Here is a 19,505-nt window from a genome sequence, read left to right on the forward strand (position 1 = left end):
GAAAATAGTCCTTCTTTAAGGCTGTTAACCAACCTCATTATTATTGCTTGAATGGATAAATTTGGAATCTCTAAGCACGCCTTATTGAATCTTTCCATATAATCTCGGAGTGTTTCTCCAACCTCTTGATTAACTCCCAACAAGCTTGGGACATGTTTTACCTTATCCTTCTGTATCGAGAACCTTGTCAAAAATTTTCTTACTAGGTCGTCAAAACAAGTCACCGACCTGGGGTATAAATTGTCAAACCACTTCATCGCAGCTTTGGTTAAAGTTGCCGGGAATGCTTTGCAATGGGTAGCATCAGAGGCGTCGAACAGATACATCCGACATTTGAAGTTACTGAAATGGTGCCCCGAGTCGGTCGTTCCGTTATAGAGATCCATGTCAGAAGTTTTGAAATTCCTTGGAAATTTAGCCCGCATGATCTCTTCAACGACAGATCCTCACCTCCCAGAGGGCTTTCCTCCCGGTCTGCTCAATTACTTCGTTTTCAAACATCGTCTTCTATCTTAAGAGCTTTTCTTCTAGCTCCTTTTGCTGTCGTACCTCTTTTCGCAGTTTCCGTTCTTCTTTCTGTTGATGTTCAGCTTCCTGCTCGAGCTGCTCTAGTTGTCCATCATGACCGTGGACCGAACCTAGTATCACCATGGAATGTGGTGGTTATTCCTTTTCTGGTGGATGCATATTTGATTGGATTCTCCTCGGCTGGGGGTTTCTGGATGTTCCTTCCCCGTGAGGAATGTGCGTCTTCTTGCGTGGTGGGGGTGTTGAAAGTGCAAGGTCGTCTCATTAAGGTTTGGGTTCTAATTCAGAAGTAGTATGGCTTTCCTTCATACAGATTATCCGCTATTGCGAGGGTTGAGCTCCAGGTCCTCGGCAACGGCACCAATGTTCTAAGGGTTTCTTGAAACGTTGATTTTGGGCTTGAACGTGAGGTCCAGGCTCCTTCTGATGCAGCGTCCGACTTGTTCTTATGGAATGGTGCCGCCGTCCGAGTTTCTCGTGAAGAAGTGGGGGATGGTACATGTAAGAGACTCTGATGCTTAAGTTAGCAAGGGCTTTAGGCATGTTTTAGTAGATTAGAACGTAAATTATACTTGAAAAGTGTCATTGTATTTATAATAAAGTTGATAACCACCTTAGTTGGAGTAGTTCTATCGTAGGAGTTTGTTGGAATCTATCTTTTAAAAAAATAGAGATACTGGGAGAGATTTTCGGAGACAGTTACTTATTTAGGTAAGTAGAGCTGAATTCTTTCACGGTGTCCGACTTTTTTAAAAAGACTGGGTATGAGTTGGAGGCCTCTTCTTTGGATTGGTTTCTTATCCTTATTGAGCCTGATTTTTATAAATTTGGACCGGGTATGAGCATTATAGTTTTTGTTTGTATATTTATATTTTTTTATGTTTGTTTATACTTTTATATTGTTTGATCCCGCATTTTTTTTTTAATTTGGGGTCCGAGTGCGCCCGGTGTTGTAGCGGAGTCGGGAACACGCCAGCTGGCTCAACTTTTCTTCTGCTGTCTGGGTTCCCTCGGTCTCTTGCGTGACGACCGGTTCACCCTTTGCAAGCCAAGAAACAAGAATACAACAATACACAGTTCCACATATTTACTCTCAGAATAGAATCCTCGCTTTCTTGTTCTTCTCGCTAACCTCTCCTTTCCAACTTCGAATCTCTCTTCCTATTCTATCGCTTTCTCTTCAGTTGGGCTCCGTTTCCTCTCCCATCTACAGCAGTCGTTTCATCTCCCAGGTAATTCCCTGTTGGCTGTTTCTACCTTGTTGCCATTTCAATGGAACCTTAATTTGTGTCACTGCAATTTAATTATACTAATATTTTCAATTAGTTCGAAATTATAACGCTTGGTTGTCTCTAGTGTAGGAGGTTCAATTTGATGAGTGAGTGGCTATGATTTTTGCTTCGAAGAACTTAATATTTGGACAGTCTTTGAATCTTGATCTCGCTTGTTGTCATTGTTACTCTTGCAAGTGAAATTGAAACAAAATAGTCATCTTTCAAATCATGTATCTTTGTTGTTTTATTGGGATTAATACTGCCTTATTTGGCTCTGTCCAAACCAAAACCCCTAAAATCAAAGCGAGTTGCCATTGGATTTAAGATAGTATTATAGTTTAGCTTGTATTATTTGAGGCTAATTAGTAATTAGTAATAAGTACTATAATTGGAATTGAAAGATAACGATTTGACATTTAAATTTAGAGTAAATATCCTTTTCGACCCCGTCCTTTTTGAAAATTGACAAGCTGCCCCCTAACATTTAAAAAATGACAAATCGGCCCCTATCTATTTCTTTCATTAGACACATCGACCCTTCCGTTAGACAAATCGACCCTTGTCTATTTCTTCCGTTAGACACATCAACCCCTGTCTATTGGCCACAGAAGGATCGATGTGTCTAATAGAAGAAATAGACAGGGGTCGGAAGAAATAGACAGGGGCCAATTTGTCATTTTTAAAGGTTATGGGGCGGCTTGTCAATTTTCAAAAAGGACAGGGGCCGGAAAGGTTATTTACTCTTAAATTTAATACAGTGGCGGGCAAATGCAGGTACTGGTGCAAATTGGATAGCTCATTTGTAGAGTCGGTAATACTTGTTGAACTTGGCAAAGTTAAGGTGATGGATCTTGACAGTGGGACTTCCTCAACAGTTGGGGCACGAGTGCAGGCAATACCAGGCCGCCCAGCACAACATGGTGGTATGACTTTTATTTAATTTGTTATGTTGTTTTAGGATGCAAAATGATATAGGATGCTGTAATGCATTTAGGCATTGTTTTAGTTCTAAATGAGAATTGATTTTGTATTAGTGAAAAGAAGGTAACTTGTATAACAAGCCTATATGGCCTTCCTAGACTAGAGCTTAAGTATGAACTAATAATTGTCTAGTAGATTGAAGTTTTGTTACATATGTTTCATCTTTTAGCCAGTTCTCATTATATTGAATTCCATTTTATTTCTTCTTTTTTCTTACCTTTGTTTCTTTAAGAAACTTGCAAGCAATGTCATTCTAGTGGTTTTGCAGCACTCTATCAGTTTAAACAGCAGAATCTTCCAGCATGTAAACCTGTTCTTACACCGGCAACAGTTAGTTCTTTGACAGTACATGAACATTTCATATTTGATTATGTATTATTCTTGAACATTAGCATGCTAAATCTCAATCATGTCCAATGCAGGTCATTGCTACATTTCTATTGATGGGTTTTATTTTCATTCCTCTTGGACTTATTACACTTCGTGCTTCAAATAGTGTATGCATAACTTTGACTTGCTTTGATGTCATAATGTTCATATCTTGTCTTTTCCTCTTAAAAATCTTGCTTTTTGTAGTATTTGTTTGACTATGGATTTGTAGGTTGTTGAAATTGTGGACAGGTACGACATTGAATGTATACCTGAAGAACTTAGGAGTAACAAGCTTTTGTATATCACTGATGACTCAATATCCAAAAACTGTTCAAGGTTCTTAAAGGTGATAATTTTATGTTGATTTAATTATATGGTACTGTAGCTATTTTTGCAGTTTTCTTTTGAGTGTTGTAAGACCTGCAGGGTTTGGTAACACACAATAAAGTAGTTTGTTTACCTAATTTCTTCTCCATGTTGTGCTTTCCTGTTTTTTTCCTGAATGTGTTTTGCTATAGAATGAGTTATTTGACTTTAAATTACCTATATATGTTTTCCTTTTTTTTACTTAAGATTTTCTTTTCTCCATTTTTGATTAATGGTCATGAATCTTATGGTTCGTGATTAGGTTAAATTTGTGATTCAATTGATAAGCTTTCTAATTCTTTATTTATATCCAATTTGACAACCATGGTTTTACCTAATTTTGAATTGACCTTTTGCAATCAAAGTCTTTGTTCCATTTTGAATTTTTGTTTCCATTGATGGTTCTCACATTAAATTTTGGTAAGATGTTTGGGTTGGTAATGCTTCATTCTTTGTTATTTTTCCTTGGTTTTTTTTTCCTATCTTCCTTACACAGTGGTCTTTATTTGCCTACTTTTCTCTCTTGAAGTCCTTTCTTCATTAAAACAAGGTCCCAGTTCCAAACACTAGGATTTGGACCCTTGACCTCTTTGGTATTTTCTCTTGTAAATCTTATTTTAAATTCTCCTAATATTGAAAGATTTCCGTTGGAATTGGATCACCTTATTTGGAAATCCAACCTTCCCTCCAAGGTCGCTTTTGTTTGAATTGAAGTTCTTTAGATTAATAGGAATGACATGCTCCAGCGGTCACTTAGGCTGCATTTGTTTTGTGTATTCACAGAGGCATAGACACTAAAATTAGTATCTTTGTAATATGTTTGGTAATCAAGTAAGTACAATAGAGAACAAATGGGTAAATGTATTTTTTGTCCTGTTTTCGTCTCAATCTCCTTCAACCACCACCAACGGATCGCCCTTACACCATCATTCTTCATAGAGAAAATTATCACCCCAAACCAAAAATTACCAATCAGCATCAAACTAAAAGACGAAAACAAAAAAGAAAAGAGAACTTCTAGCTTCAATGTTAAAAAGAAAAATGGAAAGAATAGATCTACAATTCTACTACCATAGCCATGTTCTTCCGCTTCCTTGTTGGCCTTGAATTCGACCTAAATTTGTTTCGCTACGCCTTCAACATCGCCCCCGCTAGAATCTCCCTTCCCTTGGCCTGCGACATTGGTGTCACTTTCATTTGTCGAAGGTGACACCAGTGAAGAGGGACATAGGAGTTAGTCAATAAATACAATAACTCAAGAAGGGGTGAATTGTAAACAAATGGAGTAACTAAAATTAAATGCAATTAAATTAAAAGATAGGGAGAGAGAGATTGCAAACGTGGATTTTATTCTGTTACACTACTTGTACTTACATCTAGTTCTCCCCTTAGCTGTGCCAAGATTTATCCATTATCTATCAAGTTTGAAACAAACTCTTGACAAATCGCTATAACAATGAGCACTTTATAACTTACTCACCGATATTGTATCATGTCTCATTCTAGGAGATACTGGTTCTAAGTGTCAGTGAACCTTGAAGCAATCCCAATATCAAGAACAAAAGAGAGATGCACCACTCTGTTTTCACAACAACGAGCACTTGACATAACTACAATATACTCTATGTTTGTGTATAAAGCCTTGAATCTTTGAGACGTCGGTTCTAAGTACACTTTAAAGTAATCAAAACTTCAAGAACCAAAAAAGATCTACATACCTCCTTTCTTACAATTTTTGACACTCACAAGAACAAGAATCAAACTCTCTTGAAAGAGTATATGAATACAGTTTAAGTTTTATGAATCAAAATTTTATATATTTCTCAAATTTTTGTAAAATCACTTTGAAAGTACGTAGAAAATGATATGAAGCAAATTAATAGCTTAGAATGTTTCTTGGTTATAATATATGGTTTCAACATCTCTGTTTATAGGCATTACAAATCTTGTATCGATTACAAAATTGGTGCAATTGAGCCATTTTGTCAAAGCTAGTTGTTGCTGGCATTCTGTCAAGGAAAGAATTGATTTTTTTTTTTTTTATAACTAATCGGGCCTTTACTATCCGTTATAGAAATAAATTTCAATTTATACATGCATATATGTTTGTAATTTTCCCTTAGGTTCATGCATTCATATAGTTTACAGGAGCGAGAGAGGAGGGTGGTGGTGCAAGCCTAACTCGAAAGAGAGAAGGCAAAGGTAGAGGCAGCAGAGAAGCCAAAATCTGCAACCGGAGGAAGAAACGATGTGGCTGGGTTCAACAGCGGTATGGCGAGAAAGACTGCATCGAAGATGGCAAGGATAGAGATGCAGAGGCAGTGACAAGGACATACACACGATTGACGATTATTACAAGAAGGAAGAGATGGAGGTAGAGGGTGGAGGCAAAGGGGGAGACAGAGAAGGCATCTGAAAATATGAGGGCTAATTTTTGAAATCATGAAAATAAATTGAGGACAAAGATGGAAAATTTGTCTTTGAAGTACTGTCCCCATGTCTAAAATTGTGTCTCAACATTTTGGCTGCACAAAGATTAATAAGAAAGAAGAAAAAGTAGAATTTTTTTTTAAAAAAAGGAATGGTGGGAGGAAGGAGGAAGAAGAGAGGCGGAGCCACGAAGGTGGAGACACGGCGCCAGATCTGGAGGGAAGAGGAAAGTGGGCTAAGGCAAAGAGGAAGAAGAAAAGGCAGATGCAGAGAAGAGGGAGGTGGGAATTGTGATGGTGATGGAGGTGAGGCTGTCTCTACGAAGAAGAAGATTGGAGAAGATGATGCTATGAAGAGGAGGATAGTGTTGGAATTATAAATCTTTTATAAGGATAAAGTTGGAAAAGTTTGTGGCTCAATTCTTGTGTCTCAATGTCTCAACTATTTGTTGGTACACAAATTGTGTGTCTCAGTGTGCATTTGTGTGTAACCGTGTCTTAAAAAAAAAAATTGTCCCATCAACCAACGATGGACGTGTACCACTTTGTCCATGTCTCCTATCGACATGGATACTAACCAAACATAGCGTTGTTTTCATCCATGTCCTCTTTCTTGTGTCTCAATGAAACAAATGGTAGACATGGACAATAACCAAACGTTATCTTAATGCCTTATCCCCTAACGTGTTTATTGTGTAGTGTGGATTCATCAGAATCAGTACTGATTGTTTTTTACATTGCCCTACAGCACGATCTCCTTTGAGTAGGCTTTTCCCAATGGACTTACATCACTTTCTTCTCCCTAAGTTCGGCGGTTTTACTCATGTAAAAGATCAAAGAATCTGTAGTAGTCCGCATTGTTTGCTATGCTCTAGTGTATATTGATGGAAAGGAATTCTAGGATTTTTAAATATTCCTATTGATTTCATCCGGGACAGGATACTTTTGTGTGTGTGCCGCCTGCTGGTGTACACGGTTGATTCAACGGGGTTTCTTTAAGTATCATTCAAAGGGATAGGTGTGCTTTGTTAAATAGCTAAACTTTTAATGTCTTAACTATACCCTCACTTGTATTTTCTTTTCTATTCTAATAAAACACCTTTTTCTATCCAAAAGAAAGGCCATGGGAAGATTTGAAGATTAAGACATCATAGAATACCCTAATAGTGAGAAGAGGAAAAAAGTGAACTGAATATGGCATAAATGCAGCAAATAACAAAATATAGTAGTACATTTCTTTTTGGGTTGGGGGGGTGGGGTCATTTGACTGTTCTGCTTTTTTAATACAAAACTTGGACTGTGGAAGGCTGTGAAACATCTTTTGTGAGAGTCTGTCATGCAAAAATTGAGTTGTTAAATATCTGCAAAACGGTATCCTCCAAATTCTATCATTTTGTGGAAATTAATGTTACCAGAATTTTCTGCAACAGAAAAAGAAAATATTCACTATAATGAAGAGATAATACAGAAACAATAACAGAGGATAAGTGATACTGCTAAAAGAGAAAGACAACTGAGAAATATACAGTGGGGAGAAGCTTACTCTGTAATGCAAATTGAACTACATGCTTATTGCAACTAGTTTGCTATATTGTGAAAAGAATTTAATGCAGGAGAAGCAAACATGAAAATTACTAAGTGTAATATAGGGAGCAATAGGACCTTTCATCATACTTTCTGAAATACTGAAACTGGTGCTACTTATTTGTTAACTGTTTTACATATCCCATCTTGCTATTATAGCCTGTTAAGTTACAAATTTTCACCATTCAAGGCAGCATAATACCTTCCAAGCTGATGTTGATAGTATGAATAATGGAAATCTTGTATGAGAATGAATGGTATCACTTATGTTGTTGCTCCAAAGGACATTTTAATATTTTATCGTATAGATTTTGCTTAGACAGCTGTTACTTTACTTTCATAAACTAACTTGCTTTCCCCTCCCCCAATGTTCATTAAAATATGAAATTTTGTCTTTGTTACTGAACCACTGATATAACGTTGAAACTTGAAAGAGCTATTGGTGAAGTCGATCTAAACTTTCTCTTGATTGTGTTTACAACTTATTTGAAGGTACCTAAGTCAATGAGAGCACCAATTTATATCTATTATCAGCTGGATAACTATTACCAGAACCACCGTCGGTAAGGGCTCTTATTTCTTCCTGTAAAAATAGCCTTAAAAGTCTTTACTGGGAAAAAAAAAAAAAGATGAATTAGTATTATTGGTTAAAAGAAAAATTAGTATTATTGGTTGTTGTTTAACTTGTTTTCTCTGTGTTTTTGTTGTCTTACAGTAATACTCATTCATTTCTTATTTGCTTGTGTCTTTGGCTGATTTACTTGTGTTCTATATATGATTTACTGGTCCTATCAATCTTGGAAGTCATTTATTCCAATGTTTTGCTTCTATTAATGTATTCATTTGAGCAAAGCTGAATGTATGCCCTGTTAAGAGACAGATTGGTGTTCCGGCTTTCATCATATTTATGTGCTCTATGGTAATTATTTCTTAGGTTGTATTTGGACTTGTTATTTCTCAGAGAGAGTCTAGAACCTGTTTCCTTAAAAAGTTTGGATATCTGTATTTATCAACTATTCACCAATTGTTTGAGTTGAACCAGGTCATTCCAACTTTGTCAATTGTTGGAAAATTATTGTTACCCATAGTACTGTATCTAAAAAGCATTTCAATTTTCAAGTGCAGTAAATGCCTTATTTTGGTTTTATTTGGGAAAGGATCACTTATTTTGTATCCTCTTGGCGCTTTACTAATGGTCTATTTAATGGTGTTCCTCTAGCAATATATTTTGAGGAATTGGCATGGGTTTCTGATAGGTTTGGGTAGTAACAGAGTCGGTAGGCTTTATTGATGAACTTGGGATTGCAAATCACAATCCCTTATTGGAATACACTGTTGGAACTACCAACAATGGAGGGAGTTCTTCCTCTCCTAGTCTAACTGATTTAACAGATAGTTCACAAAAACAAAAACTAACTAATCAACTAGTATTTATAGGCAGCAGCTAGGACTAAGACTATTGCCCTTATGCTTGCTAGTCCAGCTCAAAGGGAGCAAACAGATAGCCAATTAACAGCAATTAGGAACTAAAACAACTAAAACCAGCAAGTAGACTACTTACCTCTCTTCTTGTAAACTAAATCAAACCTGTTTCTATCAGTTTCAACATGGTATAACCCTATAGATTTTAGCTTTAAGGATATAAGATTTTGCACTTAGCTTCTAATATAATTTCTTTTTCTGTGTTAAAGAATTCAAGAGAAGATACCCAAGGTTGAGATAAGTAAGATGAAAGGGTAGTAGGAGAATAGAGAAAATGGGCAGAGAGGAAATTGTGTTGTTGTAATCCTGCCTACGTGTCATGGAGTTTGAGAAGGAAGACGGGCTGCAGGGGATTTATTTTTTTTAGGTTGGTGTTTTTGTTTTTTTTTTTTGGGGGGGGGGTGGAGGGGAGGGGAGGGGTGCATTTAGATATTGGGGTGTTATCGGGGGTTCTTTGCCCAAGGAGGTTGGTTGACTCTGAATGATCTAGAGGTAGATTTTCTGTTCTGTGTAATCAGGAGTGATTTTCTTTATTCATAGGAGTTGGTATCGTAGTAATAAAAGGGATCTACACATGGTGTTTATTGATTTGGAAAAAGCGTATGATAGGATACCAAGGGAGGTCTTATGGAAGGTTTTAGAAAAGAGGAGAGTAAGGATCGCATATATTCGGGCAATTAAAGACATGTATGATGGGGCCACAACTAGTGTGAAGACTCAAGGTGGTGTGACAGAGGAATTCCCTATTGGTATAGGATTACACCAGGGATCATCCTTAAGTCCATACCTTTTCACATTAGTCTTGGAAGTACTCACAGAGCACATCCAAGAGCCTGTGCCATGGTGCATGCTTTTTGCCGATGATATCGTCCTTATGGGAGAGTCAAGGGAAGACCTAAATAAGAAGTTGGAGTTATGGAGAGAAGCTCTAGAAGTGTATGGTCTGCGCATAAGCCGTAGCAAGACGGAATATATGGAATGTAAGTTCAGTCTGAGAAGGGAAAACTCCAATATAGAGGTGAAAATTGGAGAGAACACCCTACGAAAAGTTAAAAGTTTTAAGTATCTCGGGTGCATCATACAGGATAATGGAGAGATTGAACATGATGTAAATCATAGGATCCAAGCAGGTTGGTCAAAATGGCGGAGTGCATCTGGTTTTATATGCGACAAAAAAGTGCCTTTAAAACTTAAAGGTAAATTCTATCGCACCGCTATAAGACCGGCGATGCTGTATGGTACGGAGTGTTGGGCGGCTAAAGGGGAGCACGAACATAAGCTGAGTGTGACAGAGATGAAGATGTTGAGATGGATGAGTGGTCATACGCGATTGGATAAAATAAGGAATGAAGATATAAGGGAGAGAGTTGGAGTAGCACCCATTGTGGAAAAGATGGTTGAATCGCGTCTCAGGTGGTTTGGACATGTGAGAAGAAGACCGATAGAACATCCAGTCAGGAGGGTGGATGAGATGGAAGATGGACAAAGGGCGAAAGGCAGAGGAAGACCTAAGAAGACCATCCATGAGGTGGTCAGACGAGATCTACATGTAAACGGTCTCACTGTAGACATGATACATGACAGAGCAAAATGGCGTCGTTTGATTCATGTAGCCGACCCCACTTAGTGGGACAAGGCTTTGTTGTTGTTGTATAGGAGTTGGACTCTATTTATTTATTTATTTACAAGCAGTACTAGATGGATTCTACATTCTTTTATTTCTCAAATCTCGAAATTTTCCTCAGGTATGTCAAAAGTAGAAATGATAAGCAACTGCTACATGGACTTGGAGACAATAGCACCAGTTCTTGTAAACCTTTAGAGTCCTCTGGTGATCTTCCAATTGTACCTTGTGGGTTGATTGCATGGAGTGTGTTCAATGATACATTTAAGTTCAGCAGTGGGTCATCAGAGTTGAAAGTCAATAGGAAGAACATTGCATGGAAGAGTGATCGCAATCACAAATTTGGAAAAGATGTTTATCCATTTAATTTTCAGAATGGGCCCTTGATTGGGGGTGGAAAACTGGATCCAAATACTCCTGTAAGTTCTAAGCTTTTCAATTGCCTTTATGTGGTTCCAAACATTCTTGTAGCTCTAAACAGTACATATGTACACAGAAGTGGCATGTTAGTGGGTTAAAATGATGTTGAAATCAGTACACATTTTGTTTCTAATTCTTTTTCTTGATAAATTTTTCTACTGATTAAGTTTTTCAATTGTTTTGCATTGAGTTCAGTCCTGTTATTCTCTCTATGTTGCTTGTTCTGATTCCTAATTCTTATTTTTCAGCTTAGTGACCAAGAAGATCTCATAGTCTGGATGCGGACTGCTGCACTTCCCAGCTTCCGGAAGTTGTATGGTAGAATTGAAGAGGATTTGGATGCAGATGATGTTATAGTAGTCCAGCTAATGAATAATTATAATGCATACAGTTTTGGTGGGAAGAAGAAACTTGTTCTGTCAACATCAAGCTGGCTAGGTGGGAAGAATGACTTCTTTGGAGTTGCTAGTTTATTTATCGGCACCTTTTGTATGTTGATCTCCATTGTCTTCCTGTTGCTTCATGTGAAAAATCCTAGGTATGATAGTGCCCATATTTTCTCAATTGCTTTTAATTGTTTTGTGCACCTGATATCAGTTTTCATGCACCGGGAGGTTGTTGAATACTTCTATCCTGTTACTTTATCTATAACTGAAAATATACTGCTTAACATCCTCAGTTTTTACACCCTCGGTTCCCCTTACTTTGGCTGAGTTGTTTGTTAACTTTTTTTTTTTTGATTTTGTATTTCAGTTTTCAAATTACTAGTATCAATAAACAACAGTGTGCCATCAATGTATTAATCAAGGTTTTTGACTTGCATTTAAAGTTTGTCTTAATTTTACAGTTTTTCAAACCAGAGGTGTCATGTGATTTACTTGCTTCTATGCAGTGATGGCAGATAATGTGTGTGTGCATGCATGTTTTTTTTTAAAAAAAAAAATTGGGGCAAGAATGACCACCCCTTTTAATGAATATGTATATGTTATGTACCATAGTGATGAAAGTAATTCAAGAGAGGAAGTCTCTAAATCCATTAAGACAGCAGAGAAGAGTGAGAATTGAGGAGGGTTTAGTTAGAGAGAGGGAGAGGGGGAGGCTCTGGAATCTCCGCCATTGTTTACTTTCCATTTTCTTTGCGTAAATAATACACTTACTGGGAAATATGATGGTATCACACATCCATTTGCGCTGTTCTTTGTTAATACCCCATTTCTCCTTACCCACTCCATTTCTCCTTACCCACTATTGGTACCTTGATACAGTATCATCCAAGACTTCGGAGCAAAGTAATAATTGATGTTACTAGTATATCAATACTTTTAATTTTTAATTGTATGTTTGTACTGCATATTTACTCATGAAATTATATGAAGCTGATTGTTGAAGTTTCTGACTTGGAAGAAAAATAATGGGATTGTGTAAATCATGAGTCATGAGGGTTTCTGAATGATGATTCCATCAAACTTCGGGATTGCTGATAGATTTTAATGCTGTTTCATTTGTTTTTTTTTTTCTTTTTTGGGGCAGACCTTATGGAGATGCAATGTACACATCTTGGAACAAGAAAAGCAGTTCCAGCTGATAAGGCACACTTACTCGAGATAGGTACTATTTTTCCTAAAGGATGACTACTATATGCTGGAGTGCAATAACGATCTCGAGATTTCTATCTGTTCATGTTGAATTTTATTGAAATGTTAACATTCTTTTGGTTGAATCAAATTTTTAAGAGAAAAATAAATTAAAATAGAGAGGGTATTCAGTAGATGATTAACTTAAGAGAAAAAGTGAAAAACACTGGGTTATATTACTCTTCATCAAAATGGCCATGTCTTACTTAAAGAAATAATTATATTCACCTTTCATATATTTTGTGTTTGCTAGAATAACTAACAGTGTTAAAAGTATAGTTTTAATTTGATTCTTAATATTTTTGATAAGATAAATTAGTTCCAAAAAAACCATGGGTTGGTCTAGTACTTACTAGTCCGTATAAACAAGTGTTGATGATTCGAATTTCTTTATGTATATGTAGCAATTTATTGGTCAATGATAAATCTTTAAATAGATCTCTGATTGTGATGGATTCATTTATAGTGGTGGAAGCTAAAAAAAATATTAGTTCCAAAACATTTAGACTAAGATATTAGTTTCTACTATATTAAAATGTTAGTCCTAATTAGTCTCGAATAATATAAAGAAAAATTACAGCGTAATAGCAAAAAAATTAGTCGTTATTTAACTTTCTAGAAAAGGTTTTGGTACAAAAGTACTTGTTTATCCACTGTTTTGTTTATGTTGTTCAAAAATAATTAATATACGTTGAGTAGAACAATATAATTTTCGGCTTATTATTAATTTTTTTTTGAAATTTCACGAGTTTGACCTAGCCAATCAATCATAACCATTCGATTATTGGAGAGTTATGAATCAATCGATGCGTTTTTCTGCCTCAATTTAAATCCAACATATAAAAAGTCATGTATCTTATAAAAGTTGAATAAAAAATATTAGACGAATAAATTATTTTTGTAACCAAGTTTTTCTGTTCCTCTCTTCAATATCTGCACATAACTCAATAATTTCTATATCTTTTAACTAAAGTTGTGTTTGTCTTTCGTGTGTCGTGCCAAAAGTGCATTTTGACTCGACAATTTAAGACTAACGTACGCAACAAGTTTAATTGTTTGAGGAGCTTTTTTCGGTGAAAAAAAAGTATTTTTTGATCTTTAAAGATCAAATAATAAATGCAATTAATGAAAAATATAGGAGTTGGCTCACAAATAATAAAAAATTCACAAATAAACTTCCATTAATATGTGAAACAAATTTAAATGTAGGGTTAAATTGGGTTGGGATGACGGCAAAGTCTGAGTTGTCTCCGGAACCATGGTGGAGGTATGCTCTCGAAATTGGTTTAAAATGGGGGTTCGAACTCAAGAATCGCTTGATCTTGGAGTTCGAGTAGATTCAAAAGCTCAAGAGTCGAATCGAGAATGGATAATTTCAACCGAGGCAGAGCTTCAATGGTCCTCCCAAAAAATCGTCGACCAAAAAGATCTCCGGTAACAAACGGCCATTTCCGGTGAATTCCATTACCAATGATTTGAAAAGATAGAATTCAGAGATTGGAAACTTGATGAAGTCCAGCTTGCAGGTTCTACAGAAGATCGAAGAAAGGATTCCTATCTTCTGATTTCCATGTTCCCATCAACCCTAATCCTAATCAAGAAAGGATTCATCTAATTCCCATTAATCACTTGAATCCCCTGATCCCCTTCTTCATACTCCTCTTTCTTCATTAAAAACCCTAATATTCGCATCATCAATTATGATCATCAACTCCTCTCCCTTCATGAACTCCGTCCTTGTCCTTCAAAACCTTTGCGTATTCGGTCCTGGCTTGAATCCTTTTGATCCCTATTGTGTCGCTCATAACTTTCACTAATTTTTCCCTTTATACGTTTATTACTGCTATGATTTCTGTTAGTTTTCCCATTTCTTGTTTGCTTAATATGTAAACACGTAAAAAAGAACAAGGTTTTGTTGTCTATTCCATGCTATTTCCCGCGAAAACAAAGAATAGTCGTTTTGGGGATTTGTATTCTAGGGTTTCTTTTATTGGATCTTCGTTTCTTTTTTAGGGTGTGTTTTTTGGGTGTTCGATTGAGAAGAGATGCTGGAGGCGCAACCAGTGTTGTTCAGGAGAAGCTCGTCGAGGAGGCCCATGCTGAGGCCTAGTATTGGTACCGACATAGAAGTTGGACTTTTCTTCATTTTTGCGCCCTCAAAGGTGATCTCAAACTAGTGAGTTTCTTTAGTTTCATCAGTCTCTCTTTTATGTTGTTATTGTTGAAAAATTTCTATCACGTGAGACTATTTTCGGTGCTTAGGAAAAATATAGAGAGGCTTCACGATGAGATGTTGAGATGCTTCAAAGATGTTTGTAGGGGGAAGGACCCCAATAAGGCGAAAGACCTGAGGCAAAGGACCCAATAAGAGGGAGATTAGCCTTGAGGAGAAACACAAGTTGGGTACTGGGTTGCAGAGTTTGCCTCCTGAGAAGATGGAGCAGGTGATACAGATCATAAGGATGAGGAATGGGAATCTGAAGCAGGACGGGGATGGGAATGAGCTTGATATTGAGGCGTTACCAATAATATTTATTATTTTATACCAATATTTGACTAACTCTAAACTCTAAAGACTAAATTTTAAATATTAAATTTTAAATCCTAAGTCTTAATAGTATAAAAATAAAGTATTGATTAATATTAATAAAAAAGATTAGTTTTTTAATATTTTTCTTTAAACTATATTAGATTTATATTAAAATTTAGCTACGAAATTAATTACACATATTTTATAGATATTAAAATATTAAATATTAAATATTAAAATTTTACACATTTTATATCTTTTCGTGGATAAAAACCTAATTTCTAAATAAACAGAATCAAAATATTAAGATAATAAATTTATCACATACACAAAATACTTTGATAAAAATAAAGAAAAAATAATAAATAATAATCCATATTGTACGAAAAATAATTACGAAAACTGTCTGATTACCATTTTAAAACAAAACATACATGTACAAAAATTTTTTTATTTATTCTAGTAAATTTACTCCCTACTAATGTTAATTATCCTCTTCACAAGCTTTAGAAATATTATAATAATAATAATAATAATAATAATAATAATAATAATAATAATAAGCAAAGATATTTACGCAAAAATGTACATATAATCTTTGCGTAACATAAAAAAGATAGAACACGATAATAATTTTTTTTAATAAAAAATTAAAATGATCATGCGAAGAAAGAAAAAAATTGCAAATAAAAAAATTGAAATAAGTCCAGTAGTTACAATTTTTATTGTTAAGTAAAACCAACATCACAGACATAAAATATCAAAAAAGATAATATAAGATAATTGGCACATCTAAATCTATTAATATATAATAGTTAACTAGCTAAATAGTAAATCTACACACTATTTAACATTGTTAAATGGTTTCTGAGAGAGTGACAGGTGTCTCCCAAACGTTTTTTTTCTTTGTGTTTCGCTCCTTAATCTTTTCTTTCTTTCGTGTTTCGCTCCTTAATCTTTTCTTTCTTTTTTTTACCTGGTGGAAGGTTATCAGAGAAGATTTTTGTCCAATGAGTTGAAGAAAGTTAATCCGGCAGCAATCCCAAAACCATCATTTAGTAAAAAAAAAATGAAAATGCTAGCTTCTGATTGGATGATTAGAGTAAACAATGGATTGAGAACTCATTGTCCCTCAGATAATGAAGTAGAACTCTCTTCTGCAGCAATTTGAGCGCGATCTTTTCCTTTCAAATCAGGATTTGAATACCAAATTTTGAGAGCAATTTTTTCATTTGAAATCAGAGTTCAAAATGACATACTCAAGCGCCTCTACCATACCGAAGATGCTCTTCAAGGTCTTTTCACTCACAATTTTTGTTTCAGTTTAGCTTTTGAGGGATTTATTATTAGCATTATTAATATTCTTTTTGTGGGTTCAGATACGATGGAGATGAGGGCAGAAATCGTGGCGATGCTGAAGTCGCTGTCGCTGCACCCCTGGCGAATGCCCCGTTGGATGTGCAGGAGTTGAAGGCTAACAAGGAAGAATTGCGAGTAGAAAAGTTAAAGGACAAAGGAAGACTGGAAATGGAAGACTGGAAAAGGCGTTAGTTGAAGAAGAGGGCAAAGGGAAAGGTCTGCGAGTTTGACGGTGTTGTAGTTGGTTGGTATGCATGTTGAGGTTGGTGAACGAATCTTTCTGTGGGAAAGGAGGCTGAGACCCTGCAGCAGCAGCGGCGGGTTTTGCCTTAGGAGTCGTGTTTAACCGAAGCACGACGCTGTGTTTGCTTTTGATTTTACCTGCTTAGTGTTTCGGTGGAATAACTGCTGCGTTTTCAAACTTTGGTTAGGGTTGTGGATCTCTTGGTAATGTGAAGGCCGATTAGGTTTTCGAAGACATCGTTGCTGTTGTTGCTTGAACTTTGAGAAGTTCTTCATCGCTTAAGGTCTCTAAAGATGGTTAGTTTTGGGTAACTTAATCACTTTATAGAGTTTCAATTTTTCTTTTTTATTTGTGAATAATGTCTGATTTCAACAGATATGATGAGGAGGCAATATTCTTTGATGAATCTATTTTAGAAATGTAAAACGAAAGCAATTGGAGTCGAAGGCATTGGATGTAAGTCTTTCTGCTACCTTCTAATTGTTTTATTGATTTATTTTTGTTCATTTAGATTAAATTTGAATACTAGCAACAAGTGTGGTTTGAATAATTCTGTAGTTTACTATTGGTTAATTAAAATTAATTAATTAAGTATACTATATATACTGACCCCTAATGTTCCATTGGGGAATTGTTCATAGAAGACAGTAGAGCCTGGTAGGAAGTTTTGATCCATGAAGGCTTGTCTGAATTCATGAATAGCTTTTTCTTCTGCATCACCGAATGTTTCTACGGATTTCATGTATGCCACACAATTTTCTGAAACCTTCCTTACATATTCAGGACCATCCAATGTTTTAAGCTTTGACCCTCTAATCAGTTTCTCAAATGGACCTAATTGATCATAACACACCAGTCAGATCAATTAATTCACTTCATTATTCAATTGGTCTAAGAACAAATTAAAATTATATAATGGAAAACAAGGCGGAAGAACAGCATGCATCTAATGAAAACAAGGCAGTATTGGAGACCATGATTTAGGGAGATTCCTGTTACCCCTGCTTTAAAAGATAGTTTGACTACAAGGCTTTTTTAGATTCTGAATGTGGCCAACCCCTGCATTGAATTCTAACTTCAGTTGAAGAAAGATTCCATCCAACTATAAAAATTAATGCCAGCTTCTTTTCTGAATTATGCTTGTACTTGGCTACTTGTATCATAATATGCTGTAACAGATGTTGTATCAAGAGCATCAAGCTTCTTATGTTCCCTAATTTCCATCATTTTTTTTCTTTTGGTGTCTCATTCAATATATACAGAAAGAAAACCATCATAATAACCTGAACTCTGCATTATATTCACACAGATCCTTAACCATCTGTGCTATATTTGTTCACATATCATAGTAACAAAACAAAGAAATTCTACATTTTCACCATTCATTTTATTAATACACTAGAAGCTGGTGAGTGATAGATTGAATGTGCTCCTAAGGTAATTTTTCTGCTACATCTTCGGCAACCGAATTTCCATTTTTCGTGTGATGTAATCCATTATAAAATCAAAAGTAACAATGCAGCAATATTCTTTAATCTAAAAAAGTGTTATTATGCTTGCTCTTTTGTTATTACTTTCTATAATTTACATTCTATCTAAACACATGATAATTAGTTTAATTACTTGCTCTTCTTTCAGTTTATACTCACCAAATAAACGAATGCAAGGAAAATTTTATAAATGAAGTTCATCAGAATTTGAAGGTTAGTTTATTTGCTTTTGTATTAATAAGTATTTTTTAAGGGGATAAGTTATATTGGTTAGTGGTTACTTTAGGTAGAGAGGGCTGATGTGTTAGTGTAATTTGAACTTATTATTCTTATTATAGTAGATATTATAATTATGCATTTGGCCTTTCTTTTATTAATTAATATGTTTCTTTGCTAATCTATTCGGATTTAATTTTTTCGTTCTGTTGATAAGGTTCTTGCTAATTTGCTTTTTTTTTTCTATTGATATTTGATATAGTGAAGTTTTGCTTAAGGAGTTTATTGCAAAGCATGTTAATGATAACAAATGATATTTTGGCTCTCCAAAAATGATCTCTGTTTGATAGAAAGTACCAAATATGGTGTTTTTTGTTTTAGAATTTATTTGTGGAGTTTAATTCCTTTGCTTTTGCAGTGCAAAGATTATTATTATTATTATTATTATTATTCATTTTTAAACCTGTCTTTAGGATTTGACTTAGAAAGAAGGAAAAAAAAAGATAGAACAATACTATGAAGAAGAACTAATAGGATTACCATGTTGGTTTCCCTTTGATGAAAAGCTCCTGTCTGCTTAAGTGTTTTCTCCTAACTAATGAAAAAGGATAATCTAACATTGGTACATGGCTTATCCCTTTAGATTTTAATAATATATTTTTGTATTTATATGAGGATGTCTCATGTCTTTTGTTTCTCTTTCTGATAAAATCTTTTTCTATAACAGAAAATAATAATTATTTACTATTTTGTATGTGTGCTATGCAGATAATATACATGTATGAGGTTTCATGATTTCTCAACCACTCCTAATTTGATTTTATTTGATTTGCTGTGCCTCAACTTTGTTACGAACATACCTATTAAGAGAGTCTCATTGCTATTATCATTATCTCCCCTTTGGCAAAGGATGATGCGGAGTTGGGGTGAGTACTAGCAATGAGCTCCTTCAGATAGGTGTATCGGCGCTTG

General features: G+C 35.3%; 1 protein-coding gene and 1 long non-coding RNA gene across 10 annotated transcripts; both read left to right on the top strand.

Moving 5' to 3' along the window:
- The first annotated feature begins 1,168 nt into the window (after window positions 1-1,168).
- LOC112790582 (putative ALA-interacting subunit 2) lies at window positions 1,169-12,930 on the top strand. 9 transcript variants are annotated; one of them, XM_025833047.3, is made up of 9 exons: window positions 1,169-1,760; window positions 2,561-2,725; window positions 3,016-3,113; window positions 3,206-3,280; window positions 3,385-3,501; window positions 8,027-8,097; window positions 10,762-11,059; window positions 11,309-11,598; window positions 12,591-12,930. In XM_025833047.3, the coding sequence occupies exons 2-9, from the start codon at window positions 2,647-2,649 to the stop codon at window positions 12,643-12,645; spliced, it is 1,083 nt and encodes a 360-aa protein (XP_025688832.1). In that variant the 5' UTR covers window positions 1,169-1,760; window positions 2,561-2,646; the 3' UTR covers window positions 12,646-12,930. The 9 variants fall into 9 exon arrangements, with proteins under 9 accessions (XP_025688832.1, XP_025688834.1, XP_072089281.1 ...); XM_025833049.3 differs by having other exon boundaries at window positions 3,052-3,113; XM_072233180.1 differs by having other exon boundaries at window positions 1,381-1,760; window positions 2,577-2,725; window positions 3,041-3,113.
- A 3,204-nt stretch (window positions 12,931-16,134) lies between these two features.
- LOC112770622 (uncharacterized) lies at window positions 16,135-17,283 on the top strand. Its single transcript, XR_003186610.3, has 3 exons — window positions 16,135-16,519; window positions 16,604-17,123; window positions 17,203-17,283. It is a non-coding gene; the product is annotated as an uncharacterized lncRNA (long non-coding RNA).
- Window positions 17,284-19,505: the final 2,222 nt, after the last annotated feature.

Source organism: Arachis hypogaea, chromosome 3 (assembly GCF_003086295.3).
Source record: "Arachis hypogaea cultivar Tifrunner chromosome 3, arahy.Tifrunner.gnm2.J5K5, whole genome shotgun sequence".
NCBI lineage: Eukaryota > Viridiplantae > Streptophyta > Magnoliopsida > Fabales > Fabaceae > Arachis > Arachis hypogaea.

Coding starts and splice junctions, on each gene's coding strand:
- LOC112790582 (XM_072233177.1), top strand. CDS start 2,491: ATGGGGCGGCTTGTCAATTTTCAAAAAGGACAGGGGCCGGAAAGGTTA. Junction 3,114..3,205: donor CTGTTCTTACACCGGCAACA/GTTAGTTCTTTG, acceptor TGTCCAATGCAG/GTCATTGCTACATTTCTATT. Junction 3,281..3,384: donor CACTTCGTGCTTCAAATAGT/GTATGCATAACT, acceptor ATGGATTTGTAG/GTTGTTGAAATTGTGGACAG.